The 27,196-nt window shown below is 41.6% G+C and overlaps 1 protein-coding gene across 2 annotated transcripts in view; it reads right to left on the bottom strand.

The window, feature by feature from the left end:
• CA10 (carbonic anhydrase 10 (inactive)) overlaps window positions 1–27,196 on the bottom strand; it is a 359,857-nt gene that overhangs the window by 17,517 nt on the left and 315,144 nt on the right. For both annotated transcript variants that reach the window (XM_090060642.1, XM_090060643.1), the window contains exons 6-7: window positions 3,828–3,923; window positions 308–380 (exon numbers count right to left, since the gene is read on the bottom strand). In XM_090060642.1, the coding sequence (XP_089916768.1) occupies window positions 308–380; window positions 3,828–3,923 (169 nt within the window). The remainder of the gene's footprint in view (window positions 1–307; window positions 381–3,827; window positions 3,924–27,196) is intronic.

A 27,196-nucleotide genomic window follows, 5' to 3' on the forward strand; every position in this document is an offset into this window, starting at 1 on the left:
ACCGGTGCCATTTCCCTTATGCTTCCATGTTAGAGTGTAATTCTTAAAATTAGGCTGATTAATTGATTGCTCTTTCAAACACAAAATAAACTTTGAGTTTTCAAAATTCATGCTATGAACTGGTGGCTCTGTCAGGCTCTTTCATGTAGGTCGAAGTCCCCAAATTCAGCACCCATGATCACCGGTAATACAAGTGTCATAATTTTTGCCTAAAATAAGCATCTTTCACAACCTTTGTTTCATTACTTATATCCTTTAACATTACCTATATACAACTGTTAGCCACAGTGAGTGAAAAGGAACTTACTTTTATACGTTATTCTTGTTATGGTGTCTCTGTTTAGCATACGATTTAGAAAAGGATTTGATGATTCAGATACCTATAGGGGGAAAAATGTTTAATGTCAAAAACTTTTTCATGACAAACATCTCATTCCAGGAAAAAAAAAAATCTGTTTTCAGCATTGATGTAGATATGAATAGGAAGTCAGATATGCGATTGATATGCAGGAATTTGACATTTATTTTTAACTCTTGTGGGCAGAAGCATCATCATCTCAGGTCAGATGTCTCTTAACAGAACTGATCAGAAAGTTTTCACCCAACAAGTGAAGGCAGGAGAAAAGATTAAGAGCTGGGTGAAAGGTGAAAATAGGGTCTCACCCCCATTGTCTAAAGTGGGATTTTTAGGCACTTGCTTGGTGTCCTTGCATGGAGTATTTCATTCTCTAGTGTTTATGGTCAGACCTATGCCTGGGTCTGTTCTATCAGACCTTTGGTACCATAAGCATCTCTTCTCTCCCTGTTGTATCTATTTCTATTCAATTTTTTATTTATTCAGAAGTACTTAGCAGCAGTAGTATTTAATATAGAAAATAAATGTTAACAGGAATATTATTAAAATACATTTTATTAGTGAGATTTCCAGCAGCTGTAAATTAGTGTTAGGCATTTTGCCTCTGCTTTGCATGTAAATGACCTACCTTTCAGAAATAAATTGGTGTCACTTTGTATCCCCCGGCATTTTTGGCGTAAGAGGGAAGGACAAGGGTCAAATATAAGACATAGAGGCAGCAGTTACTACAGGGGGCTGTACACAGGTAATTACATGGATCAGCAATTCATTTTTACTATTTAGCCAAGGCAATGTTATTGCACTGCAAGTAGCAGAGCAATTATTGATAAGTACCTAAGCTACCAGATGTTGTCACTTAGACCCTGCCCTCTAATGACCTGTTTATCCAACTTGCTTGTGTAGCTTAGCTTTCTAGGTAACCTAATCATTTTTAACTCCTGTCCAGGTTGGTCTGACTTATAGTATCCATTTTTAGCATCGGGTTGGATGCTGTGGTGACACATGCAGCTTTTGGAACTGGTTTGAGAGGCTGGAAAGATTGTAAGATGCAATATATAACGTGGAAAAATAGGTGGAGATAGTCGTGTGCCAGAACCCCTTTCACATAACACCCCCCCAAGCTCTGGAAAGGTTCAGTTTTGGATCTTTCCCTTCAGAAAGGAAGTCTCTGATATCCTAATAATTTCTAAAATTATTTTCTGTCCTCCTGCTGGAACAAGCAAGGGACTTTGCTCCCCAAATAAGCAGCATTAGGAGATGGCTGATCCATGACTGAATGACTAGTGTTTGGAACAGGTTTTGGTGGCTTTTGAGATGGACGCAGTAGTTTTATTCAGTGAAAAAGTTTTACTTGTCACCTTTTAAATGTTCAGAGAAGTTTGGTAGTAGATGCCATGTTCCATTCATGATTATTCTGAGACATGATTTTAACTTTGGCAATCTAAGTAACGTGTTTCCACTATATACTGGAGATTATGTGATGGGAAATATTTGAACAAGTGCTACACAGTTATTTGCACAGTTCTGGGATCTATGCAACTGCTTCAATTCCATCCCTTCGCAAGATCTTCAGCTAACTCACTGGGATAGCACAGTATACAGGGGATGAAAGCAGTGGTCTGAAGATCTTTGTAATAAATGCCTAAATAAAGCTGTACAAAGGTAATTGAAACACCCAACTTGCCAGGATGGCTGGTGAAAAGGATATTGGGTCCTGAGGTTGGCGGTTGGTAAGTTGATTCTTATAAATCTAGTTTGAAGTGTATTAAATAGTATTTTTTTTCATAAGAAAGCATGTGATATGTAATTCCTAGGAATGTGGGCCAGGCCCTTTGGCACTCAGAGCTTTGCTTTTCTAGCAGAAACACGTGACAGTTTACGTGGAACAATTTTTTTTCTTTATTAATTTACTAAGGCAAGTTGGAAGGGGGGTGTACATATATTGTCCTCAGTTCCTTTAGATTTGGGATAGAAGAGGAATCTAAGAAGGTCTGAATAAATTGCAAGTTCAGAGTGTAACACTAGGACCCCCTGTACACATTGTAGGTATTGCACAATTAACTGGTTAATCTTGCAGTTACTTTGAGACCAGCCACAGGTGCAAAGTAGCTATCACATGATAAAAAGCCCCAACCAGCTATAAAGTAACTTTATGCCTGGTTGCTATTGAACTTTAACATGCATGTGTAGCAGGGTCTCCCCTGTGTCTCAAAGCCTGCAAGCTGGCAGGGTTCCCAGGCACAGGGGAGCCGTGGAGCCCTGAGGATCGTGGCTGCAATGATCCCCCAGGCTTGGGGGTGCGTGAAACCCCTGGGCTCTTGGTCCCAGCTGTGTCCCACGCACAACTGGGAGCGAGAGTCCTGCAAGTCGCAGAGTTCTGGGTCCCAGATGTGAGGCTTCGCGCGCAGCCGTGACCCAGAGCCCCGTAAGCTGGGACTCTTGGTCCCAACTGCAGGCGAGGCATATCCAGGACCCAGAGCCCCATGAACTGTGGGGAGTCTGCTTCCCGGTTGTGCCTGAGCTGAGATCAGGAACCTGTGGGGCTCTGTTCTGGCTGAGCATAGCCCCCACGGCCAGGAGCCTCCTCAGCAAAAAGGGCTCCCAGCCGTAGGCACCTGCTTCTTGCAAGTGGAGGTGGGGGGGCCCAGGATCAGGCTCCTTGCTACACTGGCAAGAAGGCACAACTGGATCTAATGCACAACCCCACACTTGCACCTCCTGCCATGCATGCGTGGTGTGGCAGAAGGCACAACTGTGTGCATCATGCATCAGATCCAATTGCGCCTTCACCTACACATGTAGAGGGGGCCTAGATGTGGGTGAATATAAAGTGTCTCTCTGATTACGAGCCCTACACCCAGGAGAACAAAGGCAAAAACATGGGAAATAAGAATATGTTTTCCCAACAGTGTGAAACCCAAAAGGTAAAAGACCATTAATTTGCAGCATTCTTTCAGGTCTGAGATCTGAAATGACACTGGTAGAGAAAATCATTTGTTGATTTTTAAATGTAACAGCATGGCTCTAATGTGCAACACACTCTCCCTCTCCCTCCCCCATTCCTTGCCCTACTAGGAAAGGTTTAATTGTAATTAAATGCTTGCTCCTGCATCTCAGCAGCCAGAGAAACTGCAAATCTGCAGAATAATAACTTTTCTGTCATAGCTATAAATTGCTCTGACTGCTGCTTAATGATATCAGACGTGATTGTTTCACTCTCGCTTATCCTCCCCTTGCCTCTCCTTCCCCTGCCGCCCGCTGTCTTCTCTATTAGGCTGCAAGCACCTTGGAGCAGGGCTTGTATTTCTATCACGTTTATTCTCCTACTAGCACCGGAGGCGGGGGTCCTCCCTAGGCACAACCATCATGCAGTTGGTAAGGACTAGTTCTATGTCTGAAATCCTGTTAGTGGGGAAAATACCTATTTTGGTAATGCACACACATCAGGTAATTATGAATCTGAAATACTTACTTTCATAAATATAGAAACTACCACCAAGCCATTTGGACTCTTTGCAGCCTCTGTGATATTTGTATACAACTCATGGTTATAGTGGATTAGTTGAACCTAAAAGATGGGGAAGGGGAAAAATTATGATTAAACAGTATCACATTGTGTGTTATTTAAATATACAAATGCTCCCATTGATGTAGATGCTACCTTGTTTGTATTAGGCTCCCCACCATGCTAATAAAATTTGTAACTGCAGTTTCTTGGAGGTTTGTGTAACATGCATGATTTTAATAATCTCAGTGACCATCTGGCTCAAATTGGCACAGCATCATAGTATCATCTTCTAAACTGTCAGTAAGTGAATTTTCACATATTAAGAAACGAACTGCGCTGCAGGGGCTGGCAATATTTCCCTGCTGCAAAAATATTTGTGCCACAGGCATCGCATAAAATGTGCTCTTCGGCTTCAAGTCAAACTTGGAGGGGGCAGGAGCTGAAACACTGTAGTTAACTAACATATGGGACAGAAAGCAGGAGACATTGAAGCCAAACATTTCCAGATTCAAAATACTAGTGTCCGCTGGCCAAAATTTTCCAAATTGGGTCCCCTGAGTTAGGTACCGATCGTGACACAGCTACCTTTGTTCTCCCTTCTTCGTCCATCACCTCTCTGCTGGCTAATGGCATGAGTGGACTGTATCTCATCTTAATTTGGAACGGACATTTTTGGCAACAGAGGCCCGGGAGCAGGGATTTTTCTGTCTTCCAATATATTTGTGAAAGGCCCAGCAGAATGGGTCTGAAATGTAATTGGGGTCACTGAGCAATATTATAATATAGATCAGTGGCCTGGTTTTTCACAGCTGAGGAACAATTGGTGCTCCGGATGAAGTCTGTGGGAGCTTTGAGCATTTCACATTCCTGACAATTAGATGACGTATTTCGATGTCTAACGTCAGGCAACTGTGACCGGAAAATACGGGCCATCACTCCAGCAGTTTTAAAACAACCACAACTTGACTTTTGAATTGAAACCAGAGATCTATTTCCTGAACCTCAACGAGCCACATCATGATTTAAATTTAACTTAAGGGAGAAAAAAATCCAGTGGTAATTACTGAGAAGAAGGAAAAGAAAATCAAGTCTAAAAATAAGTCATTTTTATATTCTTGACTGAACTTCCTGGGATTTGCTGTACACTAATTGGCGTGATGTATTGAGACAGGTATTGAGCATTATATAGTAATGTACTAATAATGGATCTTTTTAAAAAAAGGTCAGATCCTATTAAGGGTGAAATCTTCATCCCTTTTGCAAAGCCAGAGAAAATGGCTCAGCATTAGCGACTGGGGGAATGAACCTCTTCCCCAAGATCAAGTTGGAAAATTAGAGAGGCACTTCTATAGCTTGAGGACAATAGTAATGGCTACCACTGATTTGGTGTGGGAGCTTTGAATACAAAAAAACAGCAATGAAAATGGTTCAGGGGCTGGGGCACATGACTTAGGAGGAGAGGCTGAGGGAACCGGGATTATTTAGTCTGGAGAAGAGAAGACCAAGGGGGGATTTGATAGCAGCTTTTAACTTCCTGAGGGATGCTTACAAAGAGGATGAAGCTGGACTGTTGTCAATGCACCGCACAAAAAAAAGCCGCATTAAAATTTTTGGGCGATCTATATTAACGCCAGTGGTGGTACATGACAGGACAAGGAGCAGTGGTCTCAAGTTGCAGCAAGGGAGGTTTAGGTTGGATATTAGGAAACATTTTCTCACTGGGAGGGTGGTGAAGCACTGGAACAGGCTACCCAGAGAGGTTGTGGACTCTCCATCCTTGGGGGTTTTTAAGGCCTGGCTTGACAAAAGCCCTAACTGGAGTGATCTAGTTGGGGATGGTCTTGCTTTATGACCTCCTGAGGTCCCTCCCAACCCTAATTTTCTGTAGTTCTAATATGAGCTGGTGGATTCATGTAGCTGCAGAACACATTGTGGGCAGGTGGAAAATGACTGACCTAAGGATTTACATTTTAGTGTCAGAATTATAGCATCCAAATACTTGGCCCTAACACCAGCATAGGCAATGTGCAGTATTCCCTTAATAAGGGGGGTTTGACCTCTACTGGTAAGCTACTCTGACTTCTGCTCCATTACAGTAGTGTGAATCTGGATTTACTCTACTGAAGCCAGGGGGATTATTCTGGTTTCACGCCTGTGCTAATGAGGTCTCACATAATGTTGGCTGAATTAAAATCTCAATTTTGAACCTAAAGTAACTTTGAAAAGTATTTGTTTTTACATTCAAAATCCTTGGCTGCATGAAGAACATATTCCATTTGGTTTAAAATGTCAGCATAGTATCAGTTTCTTCTCCTGATGAGTCTCTTGAACCCTACAAAGAGTTCATATCTACCACAGACAGCAAAGAAGTTACTCCACAGCAGGTTTCTTGCCTGCCCGACTCATAAAATGATCACAGGCAGGGAAAAAGAAAAATTTCATTAAAATAGGGGCAGTCTCTTTCTACAATGGATAGAAATTTTGGACCCTGTAGGACAAGGAGGATACACAGTAGCAAGGGTTGCTGCAGTAAGAGTTACCTGTTTCTATTATGTGGTATGTATATTAAAAATAATACAAGTAAAGTGTTTTTTGCCACCCAGACACACATGTCCATCAAAACATATTCCAGCAGCAATCAGAGTCATGGAATCCATTTCCAAATCAAGCATAACCTTATCCCACTGCTGCCTCATCAGTCACAAACTGAGGAATACATTATTCATATAAATATTGGGAGGTATTCAGGTATTTCTGTTTCCTAAATGCTCCTATGATTGCAAAATGTATCCTGTTATGTGCAAATCACTCAGGAGCTGATCTTTCTGCCGTTCTTTGTATTAAATATCCCTCTTCCACAACAGCCCATAAATATATGGTCAGTAAGGGTACACAGTTGTTCATACATTAGGATGATTAGCACAGTATAAACTTGGGGGGCGGGGGAACAAGAGGAATTTGGCCGTAGTAACTTCAGCGGTTTTGAAATCCTCGGTTTTAACATTAACGTCTCACATGTAACTTTAGAGATCTTAATGCGTGGGTCAAAATGGCTGACAGAATGTGCTAATTTCTGTTATTTTTCTCCTCTGCTGGATTGTGACCTTTTTACATTGGCACAGTAGGTATTTTTTTAAAAACAAGGGAACAAAACAAATCAGAACGAAGAGGTAAAAATGTCAAACTGGGCAATGAAGTCATCTACTGAGCTTTGACAGTCAGCAAGGTTGAGGGAAACATTATCCATCCTATTGTAGTTATGTTTTCTAAAGGTCTTGTGAAGAATTAATGAGACTTTTCATTAAACAGAACCAGAGGTTACAGAGTCATTGGTCATCAGTTGTGATGTTACTGAACTTTCATAGCATTGTAGTCCTTGGGACTGTGCCTTTGCTGCCAGTTTTAAACTCGGTAGCATTTTTATTTGCTAGCGTTCACTCCAGCTGACAGAGTCAGCCAATGAATTCTTGAGTAAATAGGTCATGCAGACTTCTTTAGATTTTTTTTTCTGTACTAAGTATTTGAGTGACCTAGGTCATCTTTTATTGACCTAACGAATCAAATTGCAAATGCAAGATTGGCCAGAATGAATAAGCTGAAGACAGAATTTAAGGGATCAAGACTGGAAAGAAAGGAACTCCTGATGCTAGAATTGTTACTGCAATCATCTACACCAAATGGCTAGCTGAAATTGCAGGAAATCCGTGGATTTCTTGGATGAGTCAACAGGCTTGAACTGATGAGACATTGATTGTCTATTTAACTTATCTGCTGTTCTCTGCTGAATCTTTTCTTCCTGTAATGTACTCTGGGCACATCTACATGTGCTGTTAATTCAAAGTAGGCTTACTGTGCAGTATTTTACTGTCTTTATTTTGCTATAATATTTTATTGTGCAGTAAGCCTACTTGGGAACAGGTCTACATGTGCTCCCTCTTGGGAGCAGATTTGTTTCCGATAGGAGGAACCCAGTACAGTGCTGCTCACGGCTTGCTCTGCCCCCTTCCCTTGGTGCTAGCCCAGGGGCTGGAAAGGGGCACAGAGGTGATTGTAGTCCCAATGGACACAGGGCCAGGAGAGCCTGGGTTTCCTGGCCCCATCCGCGTTGGGAAGGGACCTGATGTGCACAGGGCCAGGAGAGAGCTGCCCCTTTGCTTGTCTCCCAGAGCAGCTCCATGCTTTGCAGAGCTTGTGGCCCCGGGGAGTGAGTTGGATGACTCTCAGCCCCCACTAGTTTCCCAGAGCAGGTAGTACCTAACTGCGCAGTAGACTAATTTACTGCACAGTAAATGTGAGCATGTGTAGATGGTGATGCAGTAAACTGTCTTGTGTAGTAGCACCCTCTGATCCTGAGGAATATCTGTAACTGCTTGCTAGAGAACTCCGCCATTTGACAGCAGGGTTCCTAATGCCCTTTTCCATAGTCTCGCACACAGGCAGACTTGCCTTCCTTTCCGGTTGTTCAAATAGCTTGTGTTTTTATGAGAGACTATATGCATATATTTAGCACACACACACATTGAAGACAAAGCTTCCAAACTCGCTAAAAGTCAAAGTGGTTTAAACCACTGCTTTAATAAAACAGACGCTGATGAATAATATCTATACTGTGAATACTGCCAACCAAAAACGTGTTCCTTTTTTTTCCTGTAACTGAATACCTAAAATTTTTGAGCAGCTCTACTAAGAGGGAGTTTTGATGATCCACTTTTCCAGGACAATACAATAATGACAAAGGCTGTGGTGGGAAAAATTAATCATGAGTATCACTGATCATTGAGAAACATGATTAGCTGCTCAACAACAAGTAAAATAAATATCCAATAAAAACCATTAAAATATTCAGGTTGCCATTTATTTTCCATAAACGAAAACTCTGCATGTCAAAAACACAAACTATACCAATCACCTGACAATTAAAGAGCCAGGTTAGATGAATCTGACCCAAGAAGCAGCACTGTGTTTGTCAATTAACATTTTGTAAACCATTCGTTTTGCTCCCTTTATTCACCAAGCGTTCTTTAACACAAAGGATCCATTTCGATGAGCAGTCTCTGAATACTCTTCTCAACAACATGCACCAAACACAGCATCTAAATAAGCAGAGGTAATTTCCCCCAACAAAATCATGCTGATAAGCAATATGGCTAAAAATGTATTGCTAACTAGTTTTTATTTTGCTTCTTGACTTCTATGGCAAAGTTCCCACAGAACTGGGTCTTAAGTAGTCTCATGTCATTAAACTGCTCTTGGTTCTTTTGATAACTAATTCAATACATAGGACTTTTTAATAACCAAGTTGCCTTAACTTTTTAAGACGGCTCTATTTAAAACCATTTATAAGGGTCTAAATCGACCTGACAGATGGGGGGATTGAAGTCAGTTAAATTCTTTTGCAATAAAAGGAATCCATGGCATGAAAAACATTTTTTGTAAAAGGAAACTTTATTTTGAGGACCTACAAATGTGCTTGCTTCCATAACAGGGTATTAACTTCTAAAAGCTACTAAACTGCTTCAGACATAAGCTGTTTCCCCCAAAAGTGAAAACAAATATAACATAAGCCCTGTGTGTGCAGAGGGAGGTGAGAGAGAGAAAGTCAATGAGCATGTACACACCAATTTTGCAGGACTTGTTTTTTCTTTATGGAAGAGACCTAGATAATTTAATTAGGCATCTCAAACTTTCTGTAGAATTTGTGAGCAGGCCAAATGCTTGTTAAGTTCTGGTTGATTCAAGCAGATGCAGGGGCTGTGGAGAGAGTTTTCAGCCTCTTTTCAAATAATCTTCAGCTTCATCCTTTAAGTAGACTGTTTTCCAGGAGCTGCAGATGAGAGCGTGTTGTGTGAACTGATTCAAATGCTGCTGCTCTTTGTTTTGCTGTTGCCAGCTGGTTTTGAAATAGTCTGCTTCTTTCAATTAGTCAGTGTAAGAGGCAACTGCAGAGACATTTTGAGTTCTGGGAAACAGAAGCATTGTCAAGGCTGAGGATTTGTGCCATTATATAGCTGCACCCGTGGAAAAGCACTGGTATTATCTCCGATAAAGGTACCATGTATGCCAGTGTAGTTTCCCTGGATTTCTAGTAGGGTTAAACTCCATCAGTGCAAATAGCTGTTTATCCCCTCAATGCAATGTGTTTGTGCTGCTACAGCCATACAGATGTCTAGGATGAGGCTAAACCTCTAGTGTTGACAAGCTCTCACTCTCAGCAGCTGCAAATGACTCTTATGGTAATTTCTGTTCATGGCGCATTGCGCGGTTCTGTCATTCTGGCTGTTCTGATCTGTTCCCAATTCCTTTGTCTTAAATCCCTACGTTTACTTGCCCAACAGCTATGTTTTCCCCCTGAAATTCTGCTATGAAAAATAATGGTACAGTCATGAACACCCTATGCTAGAGCAAGGCAGAGGAAGTTGTAGCACCAAACGGAAGTTGTAATTTGGTGTTTAAGCATCTTTTTGGACTTCTCCCATGCTACACAATCTTACCCACAAAAGTGAATGTGGAATGGGAACTAATTACAACAACAAACTGTATCATTTAAGAGAGCTTTAACAGAGCTTTTACATCTGTTGCATTAGAAATTCAGGAGCAGTCAGCGTACAAGCTATTTTGAAAATGTTGAGGCAATGTTCATGGGGGCAGGTGCTGTGTGAGCATGACTATTATGCAAGTAAACACAGGAGATGTAGCTAAAAGGAGGATGGATGTCAAGTTTAACAATCATGACAGCCCATTAAAAAAAATTGGTGTACTGGATAACACAAGAGTAAGCGCTTCATAAGGATAAAGCAAACATACTGTCCAGTAGTCAAATGCAATATGTTACTATGGCTTAAGAAATCTTCCATACCAAATTCAATATATAATCACCCCTTTATGAGAACAACAATGAAAACCTGGACTAACACATGTAAGAAATTAAGCTTGTACCCATCACCTTTAGCACCTATACATAATATTGAAATTAATCCTAATAATTTATTAGAATGTTTTGATTTCTGGTAACATATTGGTATCGTATGTTTTGGGCAGGTATTCAAAGAAAATGTATTTCTGCAAAAAATCTAAATATAACGTGCTGCAGGTGACATTAAAATGCCATTTTCCTAATACCTGCAATCGAGACATTTTTCAACACATTCCCAAAGAAAGGTGAACCTCAGTAGAAATTTGACAGTTTCAGAAAATATTAGTCACACATATGAAGCACACAGGCCTATTGTCTATGCTATAAAAAGACATTTTAAATAACCCTGTAGAAGAAAAACACTGTTTATGACGAAGTGGGTTAATGATACTGAATCAGAAATGTAGTGGTAAAGAATGGGGGATCATCTGGAACACTGCTCCTCACACATTCATATGCACGATAAAAAAAGACACTTATTTTCACATCCGATATTGTTGGTATCTCACTCCACTTAAAATTAAACGTATTTATGGGACAGAAGCAGGCAAATGTTGGAGAGAGTGCTGTCAGTTGGGAGGACTCTACCATATATGATGGACATGTCCCAGAATTAAACTGCTCTGGAGGAAGGATGGAGACATGGCAAGGGAAAGAACAGGATGCCAACTATCAGAGAGCCCCTTAGGCTAGGGACAGAAAATACAGATAAACCAGTATAAGTGATTGGAAACTGGTTCAAATCTGTAACACAACAGAAGTTCAGTGCACCACTGTCAAGATGGCTGAAACTAGTTTAAGATAAGCCTGGATGGCTGTAGTATCAGACTTAACTGATTTAGGTTAAATTCATTTATTGAACTTCTGTCCCAGAACGTCTCCAGGTTCATGTTAACTCACAGTCCCTCAGCATCCAGGATGCTTTGTGGCTCCCCTGAAAACCCTCCCCTCTTCTCCCCCAGGGTGGATGAGCTAGTCTTGGCCCAAGCTGTCTGCTGCAGCCGAGCAGGGGGACATGCTCTAGCACCCACTTTCTGGCCCAGGCCACTACAGGCACATGGCTGCATTTCTGAAATCAAAAGTGGATGTCTATTTACTTGCTTATCGGTTCAATCTATGCAGCTTAGACTGACCTGCAAAGACTGAATCAATTTAGTCTCAGGCTTTTTGACTTTCTGTACTTAGCCTTAGCCTTCCTACTAAACCTTCTTGAGAATTCTGCAACATAAGCAGTCATAAAAAATAATCGATCACTTATTTTCTAGCGGCTACAATAATTACAACTGCAAAAGCCTAGAAGTATAAAATCATTGGCAAGCTTCCCTGTCAAGCTTTTTGAAAACATAGTGATGGAAAAGCTGTCCGATCAAGTTAGTGTTCTCTGGGGGAGAAGGAAAAATAGTCTTCCTTGGAAATGTAGTGGAAATGTTTGGATTCTGCTAAAAAGGATCTACTCTTGCTTTCAAACAAGAACATTTGAGAAACTTTTTTGAATACTGAAGGAAAGTAGAAAATATGTGAGCTGACCCTTAAGAACAAATTTGGAATAAATGTAAAAGCAGACAACCAGAATATAGTGAGATTTGTATTATGCAGCGTTTTACGGAAAAAGAAGGGGTGAATTATTATAGAGCTACAAAGTAACACAAAACTTAAGACTGACAGAAACATAATGAGCACAGAAGTGACAATTTTTGTCTGATCTGGCCACAGAAAGCAGTTTATAGCTGTGACCAAACACAAGTGCATGGCCACAGCCTGCTTCAAAAATGGCTGATTGGGTGAAAATCTGAATTTCATGAATGGTTAGATGAACACATTTCAAAACAGAGCATCTTCTGTAACTTCTGCCTGCGCTGCCTACTAGCCTTGAGCTATTTTTGGAATGGGAGGGGGGAAAGGTAGTGGAGGGAGTTTGGTCTGGGACTTTCTTAGCCCCAGCTGGAGGGTGCAGCTCATGTACTGGAGGCCCTCTGAGCTGGGGTGGCTCCAATTCACCCATCCCACCCTCCAGAACTGGCTGGTGAACCCCTAGAACAAGCTTCTTCTGCTCCCTTTTCCCCCCTCCTGTTTTGAAAACTTTGCAGGCTAGCAGGGAGCAGGGGCCACTGCTAGGGGCAGCCAGCAGCTAGATTCCCCTTCTCCCTGGAACCAGCAGTGAACGTGTATTTGTTCCAGGGGATCATTGTAACTCAGAACCCTTCCTGCAAAGTGTTCTCAGGTACAGTGGGGAGTTGCGCTTCTGTCTGCACCCCTAAATAAACTGGCAGAGACTGAAAGGAAGAGAAGAAAAGAACACAAGGCTAATGTGGACTTTGACTTGAGTTAAGGGATCGCTGTTGATGGAAGATAAGTATCTGCCTTTATGTATTAGAATAGGGGACCAGATGTATCTTCACATCTTAAATCTGTTATTTGGTAAGTTGGATTCCGGAATAAATAAGGCCAAAAAACCCAAAAAGGAACTAAACCCACAGGAGCTGTGTTAGAGCACAAAAAGGTTTCCATGGTATTTTGGAAAGCTCTGTCTGTGCTTCAGGATGTTAGGGAGCCAAAAAAATAACACCTGCTATGAGGCTCTTAAAGAGATTCATCTAGGAGTTTGTGAAGATGCTGTTTTGTTGAGTCATATTAGCCTTAAAGGCCTGAAATGATCCAAAAATATGAAAGACTACCACTCGCCCTGCTTTTGATTGATGTAGTTGTATACAGGGGGAGTGCCCGGGGCCCTAGCAGGCTGGCCGTGTCTGTCTGAGGAGAGATCTTTGTCCGGAGACGTCTTCCCCTTGATGCAAAAGAACTAGGAAGTTAAAAGAATTTTTAACCTTCAGGATACAATGTAAGGCCGGTCTACTTGTTTGCATTTTCCCAGGAAGAATAAGGTGAGGTAATTTAGGTGACTGGGGGGGTATATCTACATGTGCATTTAGTGTGCAGTAACTTACTGTGCAGTAAGTGGTTTTTACGCTGGCATCTACACTGCAGTGCAGTAATGCAGTGTGTGGACTGACTTGGGACTGAAGCTAGTCCACACACACAAGGTTACTGCCGCAGTAAGGCATCTACACATGCCTTACTGTGCAGTAACTACTCGGGCAATGAATTTGGTACATTTTCCCACTGCACTACAACTTTATTTATTAGCTTTTTCTTCAAGGATGAATTTACAGGTTATTTCTTTCTGGTTCCTACCTAGACTTGTCAATTCCGTTGTGGCCGTCATGGAAAAGACCTGTTAGAGAAGTCAAACTAAAGAAGTATATCCTTGGTGTAGAATTGTATAGTGTGGTTTCGAGAAGATCATTCTCAACTTGCATCCTTTATTTTCAAAGAGATTTCTACAGAGCTTTGCAAAATACCCATCAAACCTTGTAGGTTTAATCCTTATTAAGTGCAAAAAACCTTTTCTATAATGGGTGGTGTGGATAGACCATATACAGTTAAGCTTGTTGAAAATAAAATCTTGCTTTTTGAGTGATGGCACTGTTTCTTTTTCTTTAACAAACTTAAAGTGAATGCTGCAAGGAAAATCCCTTTTGGTTCAGTTTTGGCTCAAGTACAATATAGAATCTTGTTATACACTATTGATTTTCTTTGGAAGATCTCCTCCTCCTCCTCCAATGGATTAAATTGCCATAATACAATAAAACATAGTTCTTTGTTTTCCTTGAGCAATAGAAATTGTTTTTCGGGGGGAAGACAGGGAATTAAGATTAATTACTTTCATTTTAGTTGATGAAAATCCAGAATGTGCCCTTGGTTCACTGCTCAAGAATGTGGACCAGAAGCAGACATAGCGCTTTTTAGACATGTAAGGTTGGCAGCATTATGAATGCTGGTATGATCTGACTACAATATATTAAGGCTAAGCTTTTATCCATATCCCTTGCACTCAGTAGTTCACATGTACAGCTCAAGTTTGAGGCTTCCTTTTTGTGAACTCACATGAGTGACGTTAAAGATTGGATTTTGGTTATTGCGGGGAAAAGGGCATGACTCCTTCACCCCAGTTGGCAGATGTGTATGGGTATCTTTATTATGCATTATATTTTGCTGGAGACCAGCTCTGTGCTCAAAATACTCATTGTTCTTATATCGACCACTGTTCCTTCTGAATTCCAACGGACCACCTGCTTGGGTTCCCTCTTGATCCTGCAGTCCAATTAAATATGCTGCACTGTGGTTATATCTAGTTTAGGGTACACTTTCTACTATATCTAATATACAAAGGCTATATTAGACTACCTAACGTACATAAGTAATCCTGTTATAAATGTTAAATAGTTGCAAGAGGATCATACAGGTTTCCACAGCATTGTGATTTGGAGATATGGAACTGTTAAGCTGGTGGGATTTAAAATACTACAGGACATTGCACACACCCTTGTTCTTACTGTTGTTGGGAGTACTGGAAATACCCTTTTTCTTATAATTGAATATATACAGATCTTGATTTCTGAATGCCAAGGAATCTGAGGCAGGAAGTAAGTGGCAGCAGAGAACAGCTAATCTGTAACATTTTCTTACACTGCGCAACCTGATAAACAGTTGGGATACTTGATGCAGAGTGAACACAGGATACATTATCAGCCCAGCAGGAAAGGAAAGCAAATTAAATTGCTCTGGAAGACTAGTTAAATGTTTGTTTTGATGCAAAGTCATTGCAGTCCGTGACTAAGTTCTCATTAAGGAAAAATTATATATTTTTATATATGAATGTTATTAATAGCGCTTAAAGGAAGAAATGGAATTTGAATGCATTAAGGAGTCGAATGAATAATCAAATGTAATGAGCTAAAACCAATTAGTAATAATATGTGAGGCTGTCATATCTTAAAATACAGATGTTAGCACACTATTTTTTTAAAAAAGGCCCTGGAAGAGGCAGAATGTCAGATATTTTTGTAGCCTTCATTTTCTGGATTGGGACTGGAAATCTGTTGTCTCACTTTGCCTATGAAAGAACTTTTGAGGTATCTATACTGTAGTGCCCACAGATGTTACTGTGCATGTTGTGCTGGAGACAAAGTCATTTTTAGGCACAGTCTAACTAAAATGAGTGTGTGCGTGTGTGCCCTCGCTGACATGATGGCATTTGGCCATGCATGAGCACAACAGTTCAGATTTCTTGGTACCTATGATGTCATTTACTGCTGTTCCTTCCTGGCAATACCATCCAATGTGGCAAGATCTGATGCTGAAGCACTGGAAAGAACAGCCATGTGCCTGCTGTTGTGACACTGGGACTAATCCTGCAAGGTGAAGAATGTCCTAAACACACAGTGACCCGAATAGGAGTTGAGGATGGACAGCAGTTCCCAGAGGAAGCTCGTTACCTTGCAGGATCTGGTCCATAGTGTCACAACGATGTAGAAGTACTTCTGCTGAAGTTATTAAAACGCGGCTGCGTTGGAATACTTCAGAAACATAGGTGCCAGTTGGGATTTACTTTTTTCTGCAGACACTCGTTTCTTAACATCTATATTGTTTTCTCAAGGAGGGGTTGTGAGATATTATGTATCAGATAAAAAGAAAAACTGACACTTGGTGGGACAAACTACATGCTGCTTGTTGAACATTGCAGTCTGAGCTCTTCTTCTTCATGAAAGCAAGCTTGTATGGAGTCCAAAAATATGCTTGACTTTTCATTTAATAAAAATAGACACTTTAATAAATGCCAGGTCTTAATATTTCTGTGAGTTCATTTCATGCACTAGCATTCTTTTGGGAAGTTATCTTTCATTGTCTTGTTAAATGTTTCTATACAATGTACCTGGTGTGGTATAAAATGCAAACATTGGGGCATTTTGCATTCTAGGATATCATAAATAGCCAGCTTTTTGGAAATAGGTAAACAACAAATATTACTTCTCAAACATTTTCCCAGCTCCATAAATCTGTCCTAACTGCTAAAAGGCAGACTGTAGGACTTTCAGATATTAAACCATAAATATGCTCATTCCCAATGATCTAAAAAAATATTTGGCCCTATTAGACAAGGGACCATAGGCATGTAGACTTCCTATTTCCACTCACCAGTTGCTTAGTACACACTGGGAGCATCTACATGAGATACTAAAAGCACAGTAGGCTAATTCTACTGCACATTAGTGCATCACGGCAAAAACTGTGCTAGTGTGCAGTATAAGTAGTTTACTGAGTATTAGTGCCACATAAAAGATGTGTGCCGGCGCTACTGTGAAGTAGTGTAATTGCAGGTACTAAACTTAATGCACCATGATTACAGCGCATGAATGCACCTGTAGATATGCCCACTGAAGACTTTTATAGTGCCTTGGCCAATGATTGGCTTAGATGTCTAAGGGGCTATTCCAGAAATCAGAAAGTAGCTTATAGCTTTCCATTTGGATCTTGGTGATCTGGAGCAGGGTGTTGACTAATAATGTAGTGCTCTGGCACTTATTCCTTGCTCTTTGATGTGCTCAGATCTTGCTTTTACTATGGAAAAAAAGAGTAAAAGAAAATTTAATTCATTTCACTTTGCACTATTCTCTTCTGGCTCCCCCCTACATCAAGGGAAAACTCAGATTTAATTCAAGTGGGACTAGGATTTCATCCTTGGAGTCCTTGCTGTCAGTACATTTTCTGACTCAATGAGGCTACCTACAAAGAGTAAAATCCTGAGGACTGACTCCTTCTAGGCACTGGAGAATACTGCTAAGCCAGTTTTCAAGAGATTAACAATTTTGATGCATGATAGGGTTTTTTGCAAAACAAAAACATCTTTCTATCTCACAAAAAGAAAGCCACCAAGAACTGTGAAAATCAGCCAAAGTGCTATTATTCACACACTCTATTAATTAATCCACAGATCTACCTGTCTTTTGTTGTTTTATGTGGCTAGGTTCACAGCAGTGGTATGATTTTGCACTGTTGCTAAATTGGTGAAATAAATTTTGCATGACCACCTAGACTTCCAGCAATTTATTCAGCATTTTATCACACTGCTGTGGTTTCCAGATTAGTCAGTTAAAAAGATTTAATTCAATTTAATACAACAAAAGGGAGAAAGACAAAAACATCTGTTTCAAATCATCTTGCTTTCTATCTCTCCCAATTTCTTTTGCATCCTCATTGTATTGAAAACAAAGTTGTTTAGCCTATTGCTGACAAATATTTTTGCTTTTTTTATTGCTTCAGCCAGTTACTGCATGATTTAAAAAAATGCTCATAGCTGTTATCATTAATGCTGGATTAATGGGAACCCTTGTCATCTAAATACATAACCATATGCCATCAATTGTTCTAAATAAAGAAGAAATAATCTAAGGATTTGATTTTTTTTTTCTTTCAAAGTTTAAAATTCAATTAATAAAGAAACCTTGTCTTATATAGCTATCTTTTCAGAAGCTAATAAAGGCATTGCTAAGAAAGGCAGTAGTCAAAAGTTAACTCTAACTGGTTGTGAAACCTCCCTGAAATAGTTATTCACTGTGATTTCATACTTAAGTTGCAGATGGTGTCAGAAACTTTACTGCGACAATAATGGTGACAATAACTAACTCATAGTAACTCAGTTTTCCTTGCACTGTCAGGTAAAGCATAACAAGTCTTATCTGTTGATTATTCTGTAAGTAGTTAACATCATGTGCTTTATGACCATTTTAAAAAGCTTATCATCTGCTACTTCAGGTTGCAAGTAATTATCTCTCGTTACATTCAGACAGACAAATGAAGGGTGAATGATAGACTTAAACTTTCTGGTGCGTCTGCTCTAAAACATCCCCTGGAAGCTAGTGAATACAAAAAGAAGGTCATTTAACTTGGTAATCCATTGCACCTAAAGGAATAGTACAATGTTGCCTGTGATGAAATGTAAGAGGTGGGCAAGTCTTTCTTCAATCAGCAGAATGAGGGTGTTTATAACTCTTCTCTAAGTTTCACTGGAATTTGATAGTGAGGAGAAAAACTTGTCTTAGATCAAACTCAAATTTGGTGCTTCCCTAAGCACCCAGCGCATTAAAACAGAAAGCATAAAAAGCTCACCTGCTTTGAAGGGGCTGATAGCGATCCAACACACTTGGAGGCATTTGAAATGGAAACAATGAGGATGAACAAGATGATTCAGTCTACTGCATTTTTTCACATACAACCTTCACTTTACCACCCCACCCCACCATCCCCCAAACCAGCTGGTTGACATAGGGGTGCGTTCACATTATATGTGACAAATATGGATCTTCATGGCTCTGGAAATTTGGCTGCAGGGTTAATTCCCATGGCTCCCAGAGGCACGGGGAGCTGGATGACATGGCCCTGTGCACCAGATAGGGCCAGCGTGCTGGGTCAATCCATGGCTGGACCGGGGATATAGCCCTGGACCCAGCACACTGGATGAATCTGTGAGCCCTGATCTGGAGTGTGGGGATGGCAGTGAGCTTAGGGATAGGCTTGGCTCCCTAGCTGCTGCTACTTAGCAAAGTCGTCTTTTTTTTTTCATGTTGCCTTTAAAAACAAGGTGTATACTTTCTCTCTCTCTTTCTATATATATATATATATATATATGGGGTGTGTGGTATGTGTAGATGGTATGTGCCTAGATGAAGAGGGCTTAGTCTGAATTCAGGGCTGTCCAACTTGGAGGTTGTATGTCCTGGGGGCCCCACCAGTAGAGCCACAGGCCACCAGGCAATGTGGATGCTCCTCCCCACTCCCCTGCTGCACTGTGCATCCTTGTGGGTGCTCCTGCCGCACTGTGCAGGTGTATGAACTTTAATTTCCATTCTCCCACTGTGTGCACTCATGATGGGCATTCCCCCAGCTGGTGCACTGGACCCTCCTTGCCACGTGGGAGCAATATGGTGGGGAATGGTAGCCAGGCAGGAGTTGGGGGACCACACTTTAACCCACGGGCGGGCAATTATTTTGAGCAGAGGGCCACTTACTGAGTTTTGGCAAGCCACTGAGGGTTGCATGACAGGCAGCCAGGGGCAGATAAATATTAATTTTCTAAATTTTTTAGGGGCCCCGTGGGCCAGATAGAGTGGCCTGATGGGCTGCATCCAGCTCGCGGGCTGCATTTTGCCCACCCCTGATTTATCCCTTGGTGAGCCACCAGTAGGACAGGTCTGTTGCCTGCATGATGGGGCTCTATGCTTCTGGAAGAATTGTGGGCTTTGTAGCAGTCCAGGAGGCAGCAGAAATGGTTCCTCCAAATAAGGAAAAATGATTCAGGGATGACCCTGAGTAATTTTTTGGTCACTGTATTATCATGAGACATTATCTCAAATGGAAACTGGTATATGGTCACTGGGCTGTGTGATGGAGATGCATCAGCAATGTCACAGTCTCTCTAACAATGTGCGGCATGCAGGGAAAGTACTATGTATCATTTCTGTTCAAAGGCTGGAGGTGATGGGCAACAGCTGGCAGAGAAATATTATGGCTTTGTGGATAAAAGAATGAGAAAAGCAATTTGGACACGGAAATTAGTCACTAAGACTGCTTGCAGATATTAGGAAAAAAAAAAGCCCAAACAAACTGCGCTTTACCAGAAGAAGTTACTTGGACCTGATTCTGCAGCATCTGTACAGATTAGGCGCTTCAGTGAGGCTTTTTGGCACTTTTATCTAAATATTCAATCAGCTATTGGATAAAAGTGCCTAAAAGGCCCCACTAAAGCACCCAATTTATACAGATGTTGGGTGAGCCGGGTCCAACTAATGTGATGCTTCTTCTGGGCATGTGCTGGGCTCAGCATGGGAATCTCTGAGTTTAAGGTAAAGTGCTGGGTTTTTATTTATTTATTTATTTTACATCTGCAAGCAGTCTAAGTTGAGAGCCTTCTTGTTCACTCGGGCCAGCAGAAACAACAAAGAAGAAATCTCGTGCATTAATCTGCAAAAAGTTAATAAACTTGGTGCCTCCAGTGTTTATTGACAGGCAAATTAAAAAAAACAGTGTTATCCCTCTATGGTGGAAACAAAAATAAGAAAGGAAAGAAGACACAGTAAAGAACTCATCAGTTTTGCCTGCTGCACTGGAAGATAAAAAGCATATGCTTACAGAATGACATTTTCAGTGACAAAAATGTGTAGTAAATGGACGTTTCTTGAAATTTAAAGGACCGTAACATTAGTTCACGAGAGAACCAGCGAATGAAACAAGAATATATCCCTTAAATTGTTTCTGCAGGTTTAAGTCGAACATTCAATGGAAGGTCACAAATGCAGCCTTACAGACACTGGCTGCTTGGCTTATAACAACCGGTTCTCACTCAACAAATGCTTTGCTTGTCATTTAATCTGCTGGTTAGGAAACTGGCCCAGAACTTGGGAGACCAGGGTTCAAGGGTCTTCTCTGCCAGACTTCCCATGTGACTTTAGGCGAGTCGCGCACAGTCTCTGTGACTTGGTTCCCTATCAGTACAATGGGGCCCTCCCAGGAGGCACATACTCTCCGTAGGGCCCAAAGGGTAAATTGCATGGGCGATGGGACGACAGGGCTCTTGGACTGCAGTAAGCTGAAGAAGAATAAAAATAGGGAAACCTCAAAAGAACAGTAAGAGGAGAACGTTAGGAAATGAACATGAATGTTAGTGATTTTTAGCATACAGTCTCCAAAAATAGGCTGCGCCTGGAGCAAAGAAACATTTGAAGAGGCCCAGCTTGATTAAAAACAGCCAACAGCACTCTGAAGTGAATGTTTTATTAAATTGTGGTTCCTTTAGGGTGTTAATATTGTGGCAGATGAGCTGATATATTACAGACTCAGATTTTTGGAAATCATTTGAAAAGTTCATGTTGGGATTTCACGTTCAAGGTGCAGTGTCAGGAATTAAGAGGAGCAAGGGCACAGGTCTGCCTACAAGGCAGAAAATAACAGTTCCTTTACAGAAAATACAAGGCAGAAAATAGCAGGATAACTTTACAGACTTTAGAAGTTTGCAGTGACTCTTTTGCTGTTTATGTAAATTGTGCAAGTAAAACCAATTTGCAAGTTTATAAATTGTGTGCAGAGTTGAAGTCTACAAATTATGCATGCATTCAAAAACAAGAGGGTTTGAATGATCTAAGAACCTGAGATGATGGATAAGAAAAGTTACTTTAAGGCCAGCAAATACAGAATCTATCTTGTAGAGCCATCTGGGTCTATGGTGTAATGGTTGGCGCACTGGATTTTGAATCCAGCAATCTGAGTTGACATCTCAGTAGAACCTGCTTTCCTTCTGGCTGCCCGGTGTAGCGGGTTGTGTGCTGACTCCTGGGCCAAAGAGCTGTGAGTTGAAGCCTTGCTGGGCCCCAACATCTGGGGATCTTGTTTTAGGACTGGAAAAGGGCCAATGTGGTCCCTATTTTCGAGAAGCGAAGGAAGGAGGATCCGAGTAATTATAGGCCAGTCAGTCTCACCTCTGTTCTTGGAAAGGTCTTTGAAAAGATCATGATTTGTGGGAGTCCAGTGGGAAAAATAATGCAGCAGGGAAACCAGCATGGATTCGTAGCAGGTAGATCATGCCTGACCAATCTGGTTTTGTTTGACAACAGGGTTACAAAATGCTTAGTCGCAGGAGTAGAGGTAGAAGTTGTTGTCTTGGACTTTAGCAGGGCCTTCGATACGGTATCTCATCTTATTCTCATAAATAAATTAAGAGGCTGTGACATAGATGTTTACATGGTCCGGTGGGTGGCAAATTGGCTTAGCGGTTGCACCTAGAGAGTGGTAGTGGATGGGTTCGTATCGACCTGGAAGGAGGTGGGTAGTGGGGTCCCGCAGGGTTCGGTCCTTGGACCTGTACTCTTCAATATCTTCATCAGTGATTTTGATACGGGTGTGGAGTTACTCTGTCCAAGTTTGCTGAGGATACTAAATTGTGTGGTGAAGGGCACACTTCGAAGGGTAGGGAATGATTGCAGGCAGTCCTGGATGAGTTAGAAAAGTGGGCAGTGCACAATAGGATGCAGTATAACAAGGACAAGTGCAGAGTGCTGCACCTAGGTTGCAAAAATATCCAGCACACCTACTGGCTGGGAAATGACCCTCTCAGCAGCACAGAAGCAGAAAGGGATCTCGGAGTCATAGTGGACTCCAAGATGACCACGAGTTGTCAGTGTGACAAAATCATCAGCAAAACTAACTGCACTTTACCATGCATCAGCAGATGCATGACAAATAGATCCAAGAAGGTGATACTTCCCCTCTCTGCGGCACTGGTTAGACCGCAGTTGGAGTAAAAATAAAGACTAACTGACCAGCTCAGTACATGATCCAAGGAGTGAATTATTATGGAGACAATGAAACAGCTTCATCCTCCAGACCACAGAAGTGAGAGTTGAGCATACGTCAGATGGAAAAAGCTTGTACTGCAGCTGTCCTGCTGTAATATTTGTCTCTGTGGCAATAAATATGGCACCATCCAACTAGCACATAATTCATTTGGAGGTAAATCCCAGATCCCATGAGTACACAGGCTATTGCTCTGAATGAAGCAAATCAGTGGAGTACCTGAGGGCTCCAGAAGCCCAAACTGCGTGTGTGTGCAATTGTGCATCGTGAAGCACGGCTGGACAGGGGTTTGTTCTTTCTGAGCCAAGTTACAGCTCTCAGTTCAGCATGTTTATATCTCTTGAATGCGCACACACATGCACACACAGGGGGTGGAAATGAGCATGGGTAAGCTGGATTACATGCATTAAAAGACATTTTCTAGCAATAGAGTCCAATGGTATCAGTAGGTTTTGTGTTAGAAGTTCAACAGAAATAGAAGTTTGCTTCTATTTGGTAAGTGCAGTTGGATTTAATCATGAACTCAATGCCTCCTGCCTAGACCCTGCAGATACTGCCATGGCGAATGCCTGAAAGGCTTTACTTCTGTATTTCCCTTTAATGGGGGACAGCATGGAATGTGTCAAGCCACAAAATTAGGAACTTCGGAGGAAACGCTGACTGCACTGGGCTTTCTGCCATTAGGACCAGCAAACCTTGATGATGACCCAATTATAGATACTTGAAATTCACTTTGGCCATCGAGAAAACTACTTTCTGCTGGCTGGAAGCCCAGCATCAGTTTAAGCTGTGAAAGCAGCTCCTCATCCCTGCTGGCAAAGAGCCTGGCCGTCAAAACATTTCTTCAAATTTCAGCTTGATGGTGCAGGTTTTTTTTTTTTTATTATTTGTGTATGCTTCCAGTTCCCACCATTTTAAGAGCGGAAGAGCAAAAAGCTACAGGCTTAGATGCACCAACGTGTTTAGGAGGCATTACTAAATCTCATCTTAACAGAGGTTTTCCAGAGTGTCATAAAGTCTGCATGATATGGGGAAGGGTCTGGAGGAAGAGCAAATGAGTAAAGCTGCCTAGCAGGAGCCCTGTTGGCTAATAAAGGGGAAGCACCAGATGAAAATGCAGTGTCTACTTACTGAAGGAAGCTATTCCAACAAGTCAGAGGGGTGTGTCTTGGTTCTGAGTAGTTAGACATTCAACTGTGCAATGCCTAATGACATTTTTTCAAAAGCCCTGTGGGCCTTATCTGCATCTTTACGCACCTAAATACCTTTAAAACTAACCTTTTAGCTGCTCTCTCCACACCCCCCCCATAAACAGCGGATATTAGCTCTCCTCTGCCTCACTGAATTGGGTCTGAAGATAAATATTCTAACGAATGGGAGGCATTCTCACTAAATGTGACCTGTATTTATTTAATGAAAACTCAGAAGCTGTTGCTGTTTAGCTCTGCACTGTTTTCTATTGCTTCAAATAGTTGTGATGGCCAGACAGTGATGACTTACTCCCCTGCATCAAAGCAGGGCAAGTCATCCACGAGTGATCTGTGCAGAGAATAGATCATTGCAATTGGCTATAGCTGGAATTGCCCAGAAGGTGTAGCTCGTGTAATATGCGGGACCCGAGGAAAATGGCTGAGTGTGAACACGCCCCACTGTTACTCTACACTGCAATAACAGCAAGATAAATTCTGGGTCTAGTTCAAGGAGGCTACCCTCGTTTTGAAAACAGTGAATGGAAAGGAGTCAGCACAATTACTTCAATTTTATGTTCTGTAGGAACTTCAAAGTAAGACTGTATAGACTGAAAGCAATCGAGTCAATCCTTAGAGACTCTACTGATACTACCAATATAGTTTCTAATTAGTGCAATTTATTTTTCTGATGAGATCATCAATGTAAGTCATTGCCAATCCCCTCCAAGCCATCCAGTCCCCAACTCTCAATTAACTTACAGTTGAAATAAGACATCTGGATGGAAATATATTAGATCATGCAACTTTCCTTGGAGAAAGCCTGAGTTCAGGTTATTTGTCTTGTGTTCTGGTTTTTGCTGACTTTTTTTTTTTACATTAAAACTAACATCTTGCAGGCAGTGTAGGATGAGAAGATTGTTTGAGTAACACTTAGATTTTCAAGGAAGTTAAACAGAAATGAATCCCTGTTGTTTAAGCTGGGTTTTTGGTTGTAGCCATGTTGGTCTAAGGACATTGGCAGGTAAAGTTTTTGGGTAGATGTGATATCTTTTATTAGACCAGCTCAGTAGTTGGAAAGTTCTTTACAAGCTCTTGGGCGCAATCACCCTTTTTCAGGCGTAGGAAGCCTCTGCTGTTCTGAGACTTCATGCTTGAAGAAGGGCACTTGTGCTCAAAAGCTTGCAAACAACTTTTTTCCAACTACAGATTTCCCTCAATTTATGCTGTACATGCATTCCCAGAGAATGGCACATAAATCAAATTTGCATGAAGTGAACCCACTGTACAATGTAACAGATAGGGATAGGTTCCCATGGCGGTGAGGGAGTGAGGCTGGGACTAGGGAAGGGGTGGGGGAAGGGGTGCCACTCCCGGGGCTGTACAAGGCAGCAAAGCCGAGGGAACAGAGCGGCACTCACCCCAGCCCTGGCTGCAGCGGCCCCAGGAGCGGCTGGTGCCAGCTGCCTGCAGCTGCTGGGCTGCACCATGCTCCACCTGTCCCCACTTACCTCTGCTCCTGGGCTCCACTGTGCCCTGGTGCAGGCAGCTGGTGCCGGCTGCTCTCGGGGCCTCTGGGGCTGGGGTGAGTGGGGCACGGCCCTTCCCCCCCCCCCAGACTTACCTGCTTGGGTGGGGGGAGGGGGTCATCTATGCTGATCACATAAGAGTTAATTTACTTCACATATAACAAATTATGGGTCAGATGTACTCATTGCATAAGAGCAAATTCGCATATAAAGAAACCACATAAATCAAGGGAAACCTGTACTTGGTTGGTCTAATAAAATATATCATGTCTATCCAAAGAACCTTGCCTGCTTTCTATCTTTTAAAGAGGACATTTCAGGAAGGTGCCTGTTTTACAAGCTGGTAAGCATATCCCACCCTAAACAGAAGTGGGACATTTTGTTAGCCCAGGAAATGATTACCAGTGAATCAGCAGGAGGAGCTGTCCCATTATTTTTGTACCAAAATGCACAAGGAGTATAGTTTTGCAATCAAAATGGGGGTAGCTTTCTTTTGCTATACAGCTGACATTAAGAAGGTAAAGCAGCTTCATCTGCTGTGGGCATAGGAGATGAGTATGTGACAGCCGCCAGGCACAAAGGCTCCACTAGAGATGCTCGCTGCCTGAAGTAGCAGGGAGGGGCAAAAAAAGAGGCACGGGCCTATCCTCCCCTCTTCTGACTAAACTGCAGGAGAAAGAAACTCTTTTTATGGAGTGGTGCTTTGGTCCCGCTTTCCCCGAACAACTGCAGGGCGCCGTGCTTCCAGCCAGGCGGGCGTCTCTGTACTAGCCTTGATACAGGGCTGCGGTTTAATGCCACAATCCAGCTCCAATCTGGGCCACTATCATAAAACCATGTTTGGACAAATACTTATAAATGCCAGGGCATGCTGGCAGCAGCAGTGACGATATTGGTTTTTGGAGCTGGAAGGAAAGGTGATTCGCTGTAAACAATATCTGTTATGGATTTTGGTGTCGCCCACGACAAATTATTCCTCACAGGTACTTGCTTAATTATTTGACGAGTGTAGTTAGCTTCCTTCAATTAGTTTAAAAACTGCACCTGTCGCTTCTTCTCTTACTTAATTTCTTTATTATGCACTTTCCACTATGGCATGGCTTTTATACAAGGTTTTGTTGCTACACAGATGAAATGGAGCTGAAAATCATGGCAGATGAATTCTGGCCTCTTGAAATATTATTTAGGACAATCCTTTAACCACAGTGAATGCTGAATTGCCTTATGTATTTCCCTGTGTACTACATTTACCTCATCATACTGGTATTTAATTTCACGATACTGCATTTTTCCAAATTGTTGTGTTAAAAATGCTATGCTGCAATGATTGTCGATAAAGTTGTATTAGAGTATGTATTCCTTGCAGTCAGATACTATTTTGGTCAAAACACATTTTGAGTTACGTGGAGCAACCATACAGATGCCTCATTATCTTGACAAAATATCTAATTATTTATCTGT

The sequence above is a fragment of the Crocodylus siamensis genome, chromosome 8 (genome assembly GCF_052110815.1).
Source record: "Crocodylus siamensis isolate JL-2025a chromosome 8, ASM5211081v1, whole genome shotgun sequence".
In the NCBI taxonomy this organism is placed as follows: Eukaryota; Metazoa; Chordata; order Crocodylia; family Crocodylidae; genus Crocodylus; species Crocodylus siamensis.